Below are 16,767 nucleotides of genomic sequence, written 5' to 3'. Positions count from 1 at the left end.
GCAGATATTCTAATTGCACAATGAAGGCTCTGTGTTCAGAATTATTTTAAAATAAATTTTTGCCTTTATTGAAAGGTAAGAATAATCTTAATGGTTTTGTATTTTTTTGGAGGTAGAAGTTTCCCCCTCATAACCCTCTAGTAATGCTGTAACACTGCTAGCATCTGAGACAGATTAGGGAAAGGGTTTTCTGTCTCAGTTTTTGCATTGCAGAGTTTTAGTATTTGTAGTTATAAGAAAAGAACTGTATTTTTGAGATTAAAAACACTAGTATATGAAAGAAAATATTTGGGGACATGGCTGGCTTTTTAGTGTTAGGCATTTGACATACACCTTCCAGAAAAACTGTAAAGCTTGCTGGAATATTAAATATTTATTTTGCTGTCTTACTTTGAGAAACAGTTACAGAATTTATTTTCTGTTCTGTTCCTGCATAAACCAAACTGCTGTATACCTCAATTAATTGATAATGTAGGTATAAATAAGTATTTAAAGTATATTTAAGATTTTAATGGAAGACTTTTTAGAACATGGAGCCCTCACCTTTAAAGAAACCAGAGGCATCAACTTTGAAGAAACCAAGAAAAGAAGCCTTGAGTCCTGTTCAAAAAAGACAAACTCTCAGACAGTATTTCATGAAACATCCAAACATAATGAACTCTTCAGAAGCACAGAGGTAAATGAACATATGTTGTCAGGTTCCTATATAGAACCAAAATATTTTGACTGAAATTTGGTTTTAGTATTGTGTGTGTATTTTAAAACTTTTTTCTATCAAGGAGATAAATTTGTGCACAGTCCACTCACTTTTTTAGTTTGATACCAAATTGACTTCCATTCAAGAGAACAAAAGCTGTCTCATTTATATTTAAGAGAATAACTGTTGAGGATTTTGAAGTCCTTGTATTAATAATCAAAGATTTTATTTCAGTTGTGTTAGCTTGAGCATGTTGATTCATTGTAGTGAAAAAGTTATGTTAATCTGCATACTATAATGCTTTTCAAAATGTGTTGGGGAGCTTACCTGTTAGAAATTTAATAAAAAATGTGTATTTCTTCCTTATGTTCAGGTAGTTTCAGAGTGATTTTTGCCATCCTTTTGCAAGTCTTTTTGGGTTATCTGTTCTGAAGCTTTTGGAAAACTGTTTCTTGATAGAAACAAATGAAAATTAATTCACCTCTTCTTTTGGCAGATAACTGCTTATACTTGGTTAATTGCTAATAATGGTACCTTCTGACCAAAAAGAATTTGTAGTATTCATTACCTGGTGCTTTGGTCACTTATGCTTCCAGCAATTAGCAAGTAGAAAACTAGTTAATATCTGAATATAAGCAATCACATAACTGATTCTGGAAGTGTTTTAAATAAAGAACCCCAGAAAAGTCTTCTATACACTATATTCTAAATATTTACCTAAACCGTCCAGTTTTGCTCCTCAACAGAAAAAAACCACTTCACTTAACATGACTGTCATGGCTTTCAGTGGAAGAGGGGATATTTAACTTATCCTGGGCTTTTTGCTTTTTCAGCTACTCTTTTGTCTCTTATTAATATTGCTATATAATATAATCAACATTGTATATGGTATACTGTTCTGCCTACATTATAAAGTTGGAAAACAGGCAGAAGATTAATTTAGATTAATAAAGGGATCAGTTTACCATTTATAAAAAAGAAAAAATGAGATTTGATTTGACTCTAGCATTGTGTGTGTGCCAGGTAATACAGAATTGTTTGATCTGTCAGAGAAACATAAAAATCCCTATGGCTGGAAATTAAAGCCAGTCATCCAAATTTGAAATAAAATGTTTTCTTCACATTGAGGATGATTAGCTATCAAAACACAACAATAAAAATAATGATCCAGATTTACAGTATAATAATAGACCTCCCCCCCCATCTCCTGAACAGACTTTGTGAAACACATTGTATTTGTTGTAATAATCTGTTTGGATGATTCAGTTACAAATAACTTCTAACAGAGAGCTGAACTTTTTAGAAGTACTATGACAAATGGTAGTTGGTAAAATATGATAGGATTTAGTGTGTGTTAAGTGCACTTAAAGAGGAAAAGCACAATTGCTTTTCTTGACTGCAACAAAAATCCTTTTGCTAGAAATATGTCATATGCTTCTGAGTTAATACAGGTCTGTGGATATGCAATGGGATACTTCTGTGTATAGTTACCATGATTCTCTTTTCTCGAGCTTCAGGAAAACACAGTTTCATTTTTTGCTACTTCATATATCTTGGTTTAGGAAATGCAAGGAAGAGTTGCAAAAAGTAGCTCATCACACCTTAGTGGTACTGCTGAAACCAATTGTGAGTAATTACTTAAACCAAAAGAGGTTTCATCAAATGTGTCTTGAAGAGATGCCCTGGAGGTCTCAGATGAATATCTATCTGGCAGTTGCACACTACAACTTACTTAAAAAGGAACTGAAAGAGCAATATAACATTGGAATTTGTGGTTCACAGCATCTGGACAGGTATATCTTACTGCATTGTCAGTTATTGCTATTAATATAGATTATTGTGTTATTGCCATTAATGCAAACAAATTTGAATTACCATATCATCGATCAGTTTGTCATATAAACAGTTCAGCTTTCAAATGCAAATTGATTTAATATGTAACAAGTTTTGCTTTCCATCATATGGCCAGTGACATGCACGTTTTTTGATTGCTCACTTGACTGGTCAGATGAAAGTTTTGAAATATACTACACTCTGCTGTTTTTTGGTTCCTTATAACTTTTGTCTATCATTCGTTATTTCTGATTCCTAAAGCTGCTGGAAAGTAATCAAAACTCACTTTTGAGAAATTAAATTTTGTATCTGTATATCAAAATTCTTTTTAATATTATATCTGGTGGGTTTTGTGTGCTTTCTTCTTTTTCTCCCATTCTGCAGTTACAATATTTTGGATCCTGAAATATTTTCCTTAAATAATTCTGGCACTGTAGTGGTGAGAGAAGCTATAGAGAATAACATGAGAACACCAATTTCTCCTCTCCTTAAAAAGTCAGGAATGACTGAAAACCAAACTTGTAAGAACTTTTAATGGAATCAATTTCAACTTAACTTTTTGTTTGTCTTAATTTCTGTCTTCACCTCTATCATTAGTTCTCCATATCACCTTTGGAAAAAAACTCATGCCAATTTAAAGAGAAGATGTTTCTGGATTTCAGAAGTGTACTCCGTATTTTCTCTTTTTGGCATACCTGGTATAAAAGAAGTCATAGTCAATAATGGGGCATTTATAATAACTCTGAGCATTGTTTATTTTATTGATAAATGTTACTTTTTATAAGGTAGTTATTCTTTATCCTATACTTTAGTAACATAGCTTTTGGTTTGCAGAAGTCATGCTACCTAAATGTATTAAATTGATAATATTCCAGATTATTCTAAATGCAATCACAATTTTTATCAGTTTCTGTTGCTGTTAATTGGTCTGTAGTATTTCCTAACAGGTCAATAGTTTTCTGGGTCATTCTGTAAGTCTTTCTTAAAATTATAGACTGAAGCTTACTATTATTTTTAACATTTTAAATAGAATAATTTAGGATTCTTTCTCTACTGCTTTCTCCCCAGTGTTTTCCTGTGGCAGAGGCTACCTCAAGATCAATTTTTTATCTTCTACCACTTCTACTGCAATTCTCTGTCTTTCACGTTTGACAGTTCTCTTATCCCAGCTATTTTCAATAATATCCTTTGAGGTTTCAGTAGGAGCTGGAAGGCTCCTGTTTGTAATAATTGTGTAATATAGGACTTTGATTACCTCAGACTCTGGTGATAACATACAAGTCAATGTAAAGTAGTCTGCCTAGCCACCATAAGTTCAAGAAGTCACAAGCCCGATCTTTTCAATGGCACTTCAGGGAACACATTTTTGCCACAGCTGTAGAGAGCAAATTTCTCCAATCATTCAATGTAGGAGATCCTTAGGTAGGAATCAACCATCCTCTGCCTTTTCCAAGGAGGTGTGACAAAAACTAGCAGTTGAATTAATTGGTTCTCTTTGCAACAGATTACTTTTAGTTAATACTCTTTTGCCTTGATGGTAACAAGTTACTGAGAACAGAGTCACTGAAGGTTGCTGAAAACTAATGAAAATCCTGTTTACTACCTTCTAGCCTTTGCAGCAATTCTGAATGAAAGAATTTCATCAAGTGTGTAGTTTGCCATAGAGTTCAAATACTGTTTAGCTTGAAATCAGCTTCTGCCTGAAACCTATAGCTCATATATTACAGTATCCCACTACCATGAACTTTTGTGTTTCCCTTTGGAGGATATTTGATATTGAATAAAATAATGAAGCAGTTCTACACATACCACAGAATTTGTCAGAAATTTTTCCTTCTTCCTAACTTCTCTTTTAAGAGGCCTCCGTTTCAGAAAGGTTCGTGGGAGCTTGCCACCTGGTGATTTCTTCCTAAAACTCCCTTCTGTGAGGGTTGTGTTTTGGCTTTGAGGCTGAAAACTATTTGGTACACATTATAATTTTGGTCAAAGTTTTCTTTATCCTTGCTTTTTCCAGTGCTTAAGTAAAAGCATCTTATCTTTTAAATATCATAACCTTAAATATGATAACCTTAACACTGGCATTTCCTAACATTTAAGTATTTAGCTGCCACAGGAAAATCCTAGCTGCTTGATAGTACTTTTTTTTCTTTTTGAGAACTTTAATTCATTTTTAACTACTGAACTTTTTGTCTTTAGGTACAGATAAATCTTTTGAGCACAGCATTAAACTGAGTGGAAGAGATACTTCTCATACTTCTCAAACTCAAACAACAAACGATACAGAAATATCTGTCTCTCATTCCCCCCAAAAATACAACCAGTTTCTGTCAAATACCATTTTACTGGAACATTTTACAAAAATCTTTTTGCATTTAAGAAGAGCAGTGGTAAGATATGATTTCTTATTAAACATTTTATTACTAAGCATTGCATTACAATACTTAAAAAAAATGGTGGGAAAAAGCAATGATTTCTCATCTTCTGCAAAATGTCCAAGTATAGTATATAAAATGTCAGACATATCACCTATCATGGTTTATATTTCTATCAAACATACAACAAATTATGTGAATGTTTTATTTTTCATTTAGTCTTTGTAACTTTCCTTCTCATGTTTGTTAAATCTTTCTGAAAATACTTGTCAGACTTACCTTTCCCTTTATGGGTCCTAGTGAAAGCCTTGGTAGTATAAACAGAAGGACCAGTGATTGAAAGGAAATGCCCACTGACTACTCTTCCCATAAACCCTTCTAAAACCAAATAAAAACACATGTATAGGTGGTGCGGATTAATTTTTATTTCTTAGCACACAAAAAGCAACAATTAAATTCAATTATAAATCAGTGCCTTTATGAAAATTTCCTAATTGAGGTTCTATAATGCTTTATATAAATTGAAATATTGAAGGATCTGTTATTAAAGATGATTCATAGACTGTATTGTGGTTTGAGCCCAGAGTGCCATGCAACCACTCACTCACCTCTATCCCCTCGGGAATAGGAAGGAGATAATAAAGCAAAAAGGCTTATGAATCGAGACAAGGACAGGGAGACATGACTTCCCCATTATGGTCATGGGAAAAAGACAGACTCATTAGGGGAAGAAAAAGAACATCACTTTAATTCAGACACTAACAACACCTAACAGTAGGACAGTGAGAAACATTACCACATCTTAAAAACACCTTCCCCCACCCCTCCATTCTTCCTGGGCTAAGCTTTGCTCCTTGATTTCACTACCTTCTCTCCCCTCCAGCAGCACAGGGGGTCAGGGAAGGGGGGGTACAGTCAGTCCCACTGCTGCTTCCTCCTCAGGGGAGGACTCCTCACACTATTCCTCTGCTCCAGTGTGGTGTTCCTCTTATGGGAGACAGTCCTTCCACAGGCTACAACTCTTCTTGAGATGCTCCAGTGTGGGTTCCCACTGTGTGTTGCAGTCCTCCCAGTACCAAACTACAACAGTGGGAGCTTCTTCCCACAGAGTCCCAGTCTCAGTCACCTGCTCCAGCATAGGGTCCTCCATGGGCTGCAGGTCAGCGTCTGCTCCACCAGTGACCTCTGTGGGAATTAGGGGACAACCTGCTGTCTCACTATGGGCTGCAGGGGCACCGGCACACCTCCCCCCTTACTCCTCCTTTCTTCCATTGACCTCTGTGTTCACAGAATCACAGAATCATCTAGGTTGGAAAAGACCTTGACAATCATCTAGTCCAACCATTAACCTAACACTGACCGTTCCCAACTACGCAAGATTCCTCAGTGCTATGTTGACCCGACTCTTAAACACCTCCAGGGATAGGGACTCCACCACCTCCCTGGGCAGCCCATTCCAACACCTAACCACCCATTCTGGAAAGAAATGCTTCCTAATATCCAGTATAAACCTTCCCTGGTGCAACTTGAGGCCATTACCTCTTGTCCTATCGCTTGTCACTTGGTTAAAGAGACTCATCCCCAGCTCTCTGCAACCTCCTTTCAGGTAGCTGTAGAGGGCGATGAGGTCTCCCCTCAGCCTCCTCTTCTCCAGACTAAACACCCCCAGTTCCCCGTATGACCTGTGCTCCAGACCCTTCACCAGCTTTGTTGCCCTTCTCTGGACACGCTCGAGTCATTCAATGTCCTTTTTGGAGTGAGGGGCCCAAAACTGAACACAGGAATCGAGGTGCAGCCTCACCAGTGCTGATTACAGGTATAGGTTCACATAGGTCTCCTCCTCACAACTCCTCCCTACAACTCCTCACAACTCCTCCCAGGTTCCCCTTCTTTAATACATTATTGCAGAGTCTCAGCATTGCTAAATGGCTTGGCCTTGGCCAGAGGTGGATCTGACTTGGAGCTGGGGGAGCTTTGAGAAGCTTCTCACAGGGGGCCACCACTATAACCCCCTTCCCAGCTATCAAAACCCCCCACCACACACATGAACCCAGCAGACTGTAACTTTGAAAGATTATTTATACCTAAGCGTTGCAATAAAAGAATGAAGCTTTTAATTTCTCTGTTTCCAAAGTTTAATTATATTTTGAATTATATGCATAGGTTCTTGCTCACCGTGGTGGCCACTGGACATTGCTTCAGAATGCTTGTCGAGAACTTTGGAACTATACTCAAGAATTACAACTGATTGCTAACCATTCACATTCCCATATGGATGCATTTCCTATTAACCAAGGTTTTCTTAGGAACACCATCTGGTTGCCATTTTATTTGGCATCAGACATGATCATTGACATGGTAACTGAACTACAAGCAAGCAGGTCTCTTAAGGTAAAAATTGTTTGTATTAAGACAGTATACTCTTTATTATCATATCTTCAGCAGAGATAGTTTTCTTTCTCTTGCATTATATTCTGATATCTCCAAGTCATTCTCTGTAACAAGTTCTTAGAAGATTACAGTATTTTCTAATCTTTATAATTTGATTTGTCCTAAAAACAACTTTGAAAATAACTGTTGGAATAATGTTTCTTTACTGTAGATTGTGGATCCTGAAGGAGACTTCTGCATTCCCAGTTGTTTAGGAGGTATTATGGATGAGAATGGTGGTTCTAATCTCCATCCACAGTCTCCCCTGGATGATGTGAATGTGGTTGACTTGAAATGGATATGTAATCTGATTCTTAAAACAGTAGAATTGTTATATCAAATGCAGAAGTGGGAAACACTGGTTCACATAGCTGTACAATTTAACATACTTACGCAGTAAGTTTCACCAACTCTAACAGAAACTAGAAAGCAACATTATATAGTTAAATATACTGTTATTTTGCTTAATTACTATACTTTGCTTTATTTTTTCAGTGAGAGATATACAGAACAAGTGAGTCCACTGCTGGTGTATGCTCAGAGGCAGCTGCTGGAAAGGATACAGAAATTCAGTGGCCCATACATCCATGAATCTCACTTCATAAAATATCTGTCTGATAATGCACATAAGGTGAACGATAGATTTCTTTTTTGGGCACTGATTCTTAATGTGACCTAAATATGGAGAAATACTTTCCCTGATTAGATCAATATTTTTTTTCATAATGTTCACAAATAGTAAATTATAATAAATTAATAAACATGATTGAAGTGCATGAAAAGGCTTATATCACTTGATTCCAGCAGCACCAGAGGTCTAGACTTGATGACCCAGAGAACATTTCTTCCATGCATAATGTACCCATTCCATATTATGACCCTAAATCTAATTTCATTTTACTTCTTGATGCCAGTCTTTTAACCTGAAAACATTTATTTGGATATTGCTCAGTCTTTGTGATTAATTAAAATTAGGTACAAAGAGATTGCTTTGTTTCTGCATTGAGACACTGCTACTAAAGACCAAAATTAATCAAATTGCCTTACCCAAACACTTACAATACCAATAAAAAAAAATAATTGAAAAACTTGATCACCAACAAAAACCACGTAAGCTGCTCAGCAAGTTCCTCTCATTAAAAGCCATGGCTCTACATATTCATTAAACTGACATTGCCACTTGGAAATTTTTCATGGAATTAGCTATTAAAAACAGGGATTTTCCTTTTTTTTAACATAAGATTAATTTCTAAGAAGTTTTTCTAAAGTCAGTCACATGGTTGATATTTTTAATATGTTTCTATTACTAATATAAACACAGGACTTGAAGAAGAGGGGTGTAAGTGGGGTTTGGAATTCCAGAGGGATTTGTTTTGAACATGAACTTGGGGTTCATCAGGCACCGCCTTGCCTAGAGACAGCACACTGCTGCCCAGGGATTGCAGGAACTCACAAGGCACTCCTGGCTTGCACAGGGCAGCTGAGGTGTTCTATCTTGTCTCTCTAAGACTGTTTCCTGCTGACTTCTTTCAGGCCCTGCTGGTCAGAACATAGTCCTTTGTCTAAAAAAGGGCAGTGTGTCAAACCACCACATACCACTGTAATCTGAGCAATGTGGGAAAGTAATCATAGTTTTTAAAGACAATTTACAGAATAAAGACTAATGTTAGTTAATATTAATAAAGATTGTTCAAAAAAGACATCATCGTTAGAAATTTGGAGGGTATGGCTACATTTCACAATGCAGTGCCATTTAAAGTGTCTAGAACTAGCTCTGTAGTGGTTCTTTGGCTCCTGAAGTGGTGTAGTTACATTAGCAAAATAAAATGTCTGTGCTGGATTAGCACTTTATAGAAGTCTGGAAGTTTGCTTCTCTGACAGGGTTAGACTGCTGCTGTTATTTGCTTAGAGCTATTTTGTATACCCCTATGCAGCACTGCATTGTGCTTTACAGGTGGTATGCTCTTTAGGCATACTTACACTGACAGGTTCTTTTTGCAAGCACGCATTTATCCAGGCAAAGAAAGGTGGAATATTTGCTGAACATCAATGAGTTGCTCATGATTATGGCAAATACCAAACAAGATACAAGTTTAATTCATTAACATCTAAACACTTATATGTTTTATCCAATATTTAGGTGTTGTGAATGTTTCACCTCTTCCTGACAAGGGTACTAGTTATGGGTCATTGGAGTCTTTGTAAATAAGTCCTCTCTTATTTTGTCATATGACTGAGTATTTAGATTCTTAACTTTAAGCACCAAACATTGATTTATCTGAATATTATTCAGTTATGAAACAAAACTTGCTTTTTAGATGAGCTGCAGAAACTACATAGGGCAGAAATTACAGCTGCCTGTTGCCCATTCTTCTAGTGAAGAGATTTTTCCTGGATGCTTTTTCTGTCCTGAGATGAAAAGTGATTATACAGGTCAGAACACCTTTCCTTTTTTTCATACTTGATTTTTTTTTCCTCCTTATCATAGGTCTTCCACTGCTCCTTTAATCTGTTTCCTTTAATATAAACTCAGTTTTGTCTTCAAATTATTATTGATATTTTGGATGGACAGTAATGTTGTCAAGACCTTTCCAAATATATTCAGACTATATCTGAAAACAGAGAAATGTAGTTGTCATCCAGATACCAGATGACCTACAGTATGTTGAGTTTGTCCAGTTTTCCTTCAGTATTGTAGGATATCCACCAATATACCCAGAAGTTAATGTGAACCTGCACTGTTATCAGTAGAATCAATAGAAAAACTGAAGTGAAATATAAAGTGACAAAACACCTCTTTTACCCACAGTTGTTCTTTTCAGTCAGGATCATGTTATAGTCATTAATGGAAGTTTGTAAAGCATGGTTCTTCATATCACAGATATGTTAACGCATTGCACACCAGACCTTGTGTTGAATTCAGCTGAGGAAAGTCATTAAACAATAAATAGTGCTGTATGTAAGAGAAATAGATAATGTTATGCATTCAGAGGAGAGAGCATGCCAACTCACAGGTTTGGTACATAGAAGCTACAGTAATTGTAGTAAATAGGATCAACAGTTGTAGTAAAAGATTTTTTTCCAGACTTCAGATTCTAGAATTCAGAGCAGATTGATGAGCTGAGGCATGCCCAGAGCAGATGGAATTCAGAGAATATAGATGTCATGTGACAACTAAAATGTAACACTGAAAAAGATATGAAAGCTCAGAAGTGTTCCTGGTGGTCAATAATTTTGCTTTAATTCATAATTCAACGGGAAACTCAGGTGACAATTACATTAATATATTTTAGTTATGAAGTTATTGACTTGTTCAAATATATGTTTTGCAGCATGGTTTACTAAAAATATATATTTATGTAATGCAAAATTGTTCTCCATAATTATTAATTCCTCTTAGATCGCAGTCAAGCGAAAGCCCTAGTTTATGTACCTCTTGATGTGAATGATACACTGAAATGTTTTAGAGAAACTCTACAAAAATCTAAATATCACAGCAGAGCACTGAGACACAGCAGAAAACTACTTTCATTATTTCTTGCACACACACAAGGTGAGTTATTTACTCAAGTGTTTCTCACTTAATAAAGTGTGTATGCAGTCAAATAGTAAAGAGTGAATGGAATAGATTTTTTTTAATTAAAGTTTTAGGTTTTATTAACAATTAGGAAAAACATAGAATATAGCGTTATATATGAAGTTCTGTAAGCACAAGCTCTAAGCCAAATTTCCTATGATTTGTGTCTCATTGTTGGATGACAAATTTTTTTTCATGCAGCTGTGTCACTTGTCTGTCTGCGAGCAAACCTCTGTCAAGGGACTGTCTGCCAAATCTTCCCAAGTTTATTTTCTCTAACAGAGCACGTTTTCATTTGGTTGCACTGACCAGTGAGATATGTCCAATGAGTTTAATTAGGAGACACACGGACAGAATTGTAGCATAGGAAACCAGATAAAAATAGGATACACGGGAATTGTATATTTGAGTAATGTGGCGTGGAAATATGTGTAGTGCTGGAAATAGCATAATACTTTTCCAAACTGATTATATAAATCACTTTTTCTGGCCTAGAAAATACTGGAAGAGCAATCAGCAGTCATATCTCTTCAAATAGAAGGCTGGAATTTAATGTGGGAGCTGAACTGATGTTTCTACCAACACCACGTGATCTTTCTCAAGAAAAATTTAATTTCTCTAGTATGGTTGAGAGTAAACCAATACCACAATCACAGCTTTCAGTAATTATCTCTTCCTATGAACAAACAATTGGTAATTTTTTTCATAAATTTCTGTTTACAGCTACGATGTAATATCATTCTGCCTATCTGTGTTCATATATGTTTATTCCAGTGTTATTTTCCTCTGTCAAACAGCTATAACTGTCTGAAAGCTGATTTTCAGAAATACACAACCTTCTTTCTGTTGATTCAGAAAATTTGTATTTGATCCTAAACAAGACACTAGTTGGTTCATAACCTCTACAGTTATCTCATCTTATGAAAAAGCATTACTTCATTGGTGTTATACTGATGAATCCCAAATTAAAAATCTGCTGTAATGTTTAGCAGATTAATTTTAATTCCATGATAGGTTTTTTTTCTGGCAAACAGACCTTTCTGATCCTATGCATTTGAATATGAGACCTAGTTGTTTGGCTTCCATCTTACATTCTAGTATGGCTTTACTCATACAGTTATAGCTCAGCATTATAAACTGCTTTTGCTGTCTGACAAAATAGGTGATGTGTCGCAGGTCAAAAGATGCTGTAAGTGGTTTTGTTTGAAGTAAGGGATCCAGAAATGAGCCAGGGAGAGTTCTACTGTGCTGTATGCAGGCAGTTTTGTTTAGCAGGGCAAATGGCATGCTTCCCAGTTTATCTCTTGAAATTTGAGAGGTCTGAAAAATAAAAATACAAAAGCTTAGGTAAAGAGGTCCATAAGTAAATCCTACTCCTGTTTTTAAAGTTAATAGAAATAAGGAATCATACGTTTGAAGATAAAATATACAAGCCTAATAAATCTTTCAAAAAATACTCATGCACTGAATTACACGTGAATGCATGTCTACTTCTCAAGCAAAATTTGTTCAAGATTCAGTAACTGATTTAATGATGTGGCAATATTTTCTTCTAACTGATTAAAAAATAACAGGAATCCTTGAAATAAACAACCAGAGAGACCTCAAGGTTCAGGCTCTACATGAACTTGGAAATCTTCACTTTTATGCTGGAAACAAAAGGTACAGAGTTATTGGATTGAAAAAGAGCATTGTTTCACTTTTCTCAATTGGCATTCATCTACCCTTCAACTGTCTTGTAGGTTCTTATGCTGTCCTCAAGTCCACATAACTCCTTTCCTCTAACTCACTATTAGTTATATTTTGAGAGGCTTTTTTTACAGAGCTGTTTATTTTTCTTAGCTAGCTAATTGCAATTAAGCAAATTAATTAAGCATCTGTATATGTTTTTAAGAAATAGTATATATTGCTTGACAATTTAATTTTAATATGTCCCAATAAGTCGACCAGAAATGTTATCTTTTTGTGTTGTAGAAACTGTATTTCAGTTTTTGACCTAATCAGAATTAGTTATATCTCAGGCAATAAAGGTAAAATGAAGTGAGCCTTATCTTCCACTTTGGAAAATGTCAGCAATATGATGAGACCATTTTTATGTGTTACAGAGCTGCTTTTAAGTATTGGTGTCAAGCCCTTGATGAAACACTTAACATGGTTGATGCTCTTAAAAACTGGCAAGAGTTAGGTCTTCCAAAAAATTCTACAGACTGTTTTGCAGTTGGAAGATCAACTGATATTAGTCAGAAGTTTCTTTCTCAGGCTGGAGTTTGGGGATGTTTACATGCAGCAGTCTTAGTGGCTAAGATAGCTCAGTAAGTATTTTATCTATATATGTATTTCTTTCATATTTTGAACAAATTGCTCCTCTAGGACAGTAGGAAACTTGAAATTAATTAAAAAACACTAACGAGTAGCTATAAAAAAAGACTCATCAAAAGCAAAGGAACTTTTCCTTTCAGGAAGAAAGTTGCTATTTTGATAATATTATTTGTTCCCTTTTCTTGAATGTTCATCTTTGATCATAATTGCAGCTGTATATTATATGGAGAGATCACTGAAATAAAACAAAATGTTAAAAAGTCATAAGCACAATGATTTTACAGTCATATTGATTTTCGATTGAAATATCACATCTCCCAAGTCATTGCTCATATTAAATATTAATGTATCTTGAGGGCAGATTTACTGCCTAAAGTACTCATTTTCTGGTGAATTACAACTAAATGAAATTTGAATTACTGTATTAAAGTCTACCATCAATAAATATTTCTGTCCACTACTCCTTGAGTGCTGGCAGAACACTATGGATGCTTCTGAGTTGTCCCTCAATGTATTGTTCTATATAAGAATGTACAAAATATACAATTTAGAGATACCTAAGCCAGCTCTGAATGACCTTAGAAGCATTGTACCCATGAAAAGACAGAGCTTCATCTGAGTAAACTGTCTTACCTGAGAAGCAGGTCATATTAACAGCCCTGCAAAATATCTGTAAACCAGGATAGCTTTGAAAGTATCAGCATGGGTATTTTAGGATCAAATGGCATTGCCACACTCCAAATTATCACCCAAGAGGAAAAAGACTAAATTTAAATTGATTCTAAACCACAGCTCTTCTAATTCTGAGATGTGGTGCAGTCTCAGGTCCAATTAGCCAAACCCAATCCCTAGCTGCTTTTACAGGTGCTTGTGGCACATGTTTGCTGCACTGTGTATTATCCCTTTACTACTAATATGTCCATTCCACGTCCTGGCAGGGATGCAGAGAGAGCTATCCTCTTGCCTTTTCCCTCAGGCAGATCTTTTCTGTTCAGACCTGACTTGGGCTGTTAGTCACATTTCTCTTGAGTTGCTCTTTCTAGTTTCAGGCTGTAGAATGCAGATTAAAGGATACCAATATTGTATTAAAGGATTTCTAATATTGTAGATCAGAGGAGTACCCCACTACCAGAATGGTTTAATGCTCTGATGAGGTACTGTGTGGGAGTCATTTAATCTATCTAGACACCTGCCATTTGAAAGTCCTAGTGCTAGTTATCTTATGCTTCCTTTATGAAAAGAAATAAACTTTTAAGGTGTGAGTTGCTTGACCTGCTTTATCTTTCTAGTTTTGTACAAGGTGAATTTTGCATTTAGATTGCCCGTTTCTCTCCTTTAATTTTAAAGAGAATCTAGGCAACTCTCTTCATCTAGGTATGTCTTTGGTCAAACACTTCTCCCTTTGCATGGCATGGCTGAGCACCTATTTATAGAACAGGCAGCTGTTTGGAACAGGCAACTGTTATCCAATATGGAAAATATCTAGATTGTGTTGGTATCTTTATTATACTAGATTAAAAAAGAGCTTGAATAGTTTATACTGATGGGCATGTTCATATTTCTTATTATTTGTTGTACTTTAGGTATACAACAACATCAAAGATAAGATTAAGAACTAAATACTGCTATTTTTCTGCTATACTATTTAAGGTAAGAATACAGTCTCAGGTGGAAATTCACGGAGTTGGCAAATTACTTCTAAAATTTAAATCTCAATAACCTTCTATTAAAATATGTCTCTTTCCATTTTGATTATAAAGGAAAACTGGAGAGCAGAGGTAGTTGACAATTTATGCACATTAGATTAGATGTTTTTATTCTCTGTTTTTAATGTTATTCCTGTATTATAGTCTAAAAATTATCACTTCAATAAGAGGCTAGTGTCTCAGAGAAATAATGAAATACTGAAAAGTGAAGATGGCTAAAATATTAGGCAGTCAAATATATTTTTCTTCTCTTGAAGTGTTCTGCTCAGGAAGAGCTGGGTGGCATCAACAATAGCACAGTGCTCTTTTGTCAGATCTGTACAGAGTCTTCACAGATCGTCATAAATTTTCAACCAGACTCTTTAGAAAAAGAAATTTTTGAATGTTTTTGGCATTGAAAGATACTGGTTTGTAATACTAAAATCTCAGCCCTGTAAGAAGTTTACTCTAAAAATAGAGGATAGTCAAAATGATTTAGTTTCATTTACAAAGAAAATAAGATAATTAAAATGGTTTGAAAACTTTCAGAAAGCAACTATAGAGGGAAAAAAGGGTTTCAGTTTACTTTTAAAAGGAAGTTTTAAGATGCCAGTAACAAAAATGATACAGGATGAAGAACTGCAAGTATTATGCCAGACATACTCCACTGGGATCAATGCTTACTCATCCCAGTTGGATCAGGAAGTTGGCTTCTTCCAAAACAAACCAATGCCACTTTCTAACAATTTATGCTAGCCATGCTTGTGACTGTGTGACCTGTGCTAGGCCACATTTAAAACCTCAGTAAGTTCAGCAAAGGGAGAGCAAGTTGAAGAAACAAAGGTAAAGAAGAATTTTAACTAGCTTCTAGCACTTTAAATGCAGGTGTTAAAATGCTGAATGATTTTGATTCCTTCTAATGACAGAATTAGTAGTCAGCATTTGTTCCAGTTGTATAATGGTAGAAATAATTGTGACTTGGCTGAAGTGGGTCTGATATTGAGATGGGAGCAGCTTGCAGGGTGTCTTGAAATATATAATCAATTACTGTCACTGTACCTTGTGAAGTTCAAGCCTATACTTTGTTCCTTGGTTTGGAAAGCTTTTATAACATTACTTAAATTCCACCTCTGGTATAGGCTTTAGGCCTGTTAATATCTCAGATCTGACTATGTAAATGTTATTTCTCTAGCATATCATTGCTAATTACCACAAGGTAAACACAATTGGGAAGGAATATCCAACATCAGACACAGTTAGCGCTTCTTCATTTTAAAGGAAGAACATTTACTTCCTTAAAGTTCACATCAGTTTTAAGTTGCATGATTTAAGATGTACTAGCTGACCCTGTTAAAGGCATAATTAGGGTGGAGTTAGCTTTTAACTGGCCTTGAAGTCAGTAACTCTCCCATAAACAATGGCTGAGGTGATGGCAAGGCAAGGACTTAAGTCTAAGTAAAATCAAACTAGCTTTCTTAGCTGGTCAGGAAAATAAGAAGATTTTTCTTCTGATGGAAGACATTTGTCATGAAACATCTGCAGATTGGTAAAGAAATGTTGGAACACATCCCCAGAATCATCTCAACAAAATTTTCCTATGCATTTTCCTTGATTATGGAGATGTTTGAATCAATTATTAAGCTCTTTCTGTCTGCTGATCAGAGGCTTATCCTAAGGATTATCTAAGAATTATGCAGTGTTTCCAGAGATTTATTTGGAATGCTTTGACATGGAATCTGAGAGAAACACTATTGGCTCTTTAGGAAGATACCTGGGGAGTACTTCCTGAGGAATGATTTTTTTTCTACACCTAGATTAGTTTTTCTCTTTTGCTTGGTCTATGAAATACTGTCC

General features: G+C 35.5%; 1 protein-coding gene across 1 annotated transcript in view; it reads left to right on the top strand.

Moving 5' to 3' along the window:
• CFAP54 (cilia and flagella associated protein 54) overlaps positions 1-16,767 on the top strand; it is a 138,669-nt gene that overhangs the window by 75,623 nt on the left and 46,279 nt on the right. The window contains 13 exon segments of the mRNA XM_026864706.1: positions 528-676; positions 2,260-2,490; positions 2,915-3,051; positions 4,727-4,917; positions 7,066-7,293; positions 7,505-7,728; positions 7,828-7,963; positions 9,651-9,765; positions 10,733-10,885; positions 11,405-11,602; positions 12,484-12,571; positions 13,015-13,221; positions 14,812-14,878. Of these exon segments, the coding sequence (XP_026720507.1) occupies positions 528-676; positions 2,260-2,490; positions 2,915-3,051; positions 4,727-4,917; positions 7,066-7,293; positions 7,505-7,728; positions 7,828-7,963; positions 9,651-9,765; positions 10,733-10,885; positions 11,405-11,602; positions 12,484-12,571; positions 13,015-13,221; positions 14,812-14,878 (2,124 nt within the window).

This window comes from Athene cunicularia (assembly GCF_003259725.1).
Source record: "Athene cunicularia isolate RWA chromosome 1 unlocalized genomic scaffold, athCun1 chr1_part2, whole genome shotgun sequence".
NCBI lineage: Eukaryota > Metazoa > Chordata > Aves > Strigiformes > Strigidae > Athene > Athene cunicularia.
This window is presented reverse-complemented; position numbering and strand designations above follow the sequence as displayed.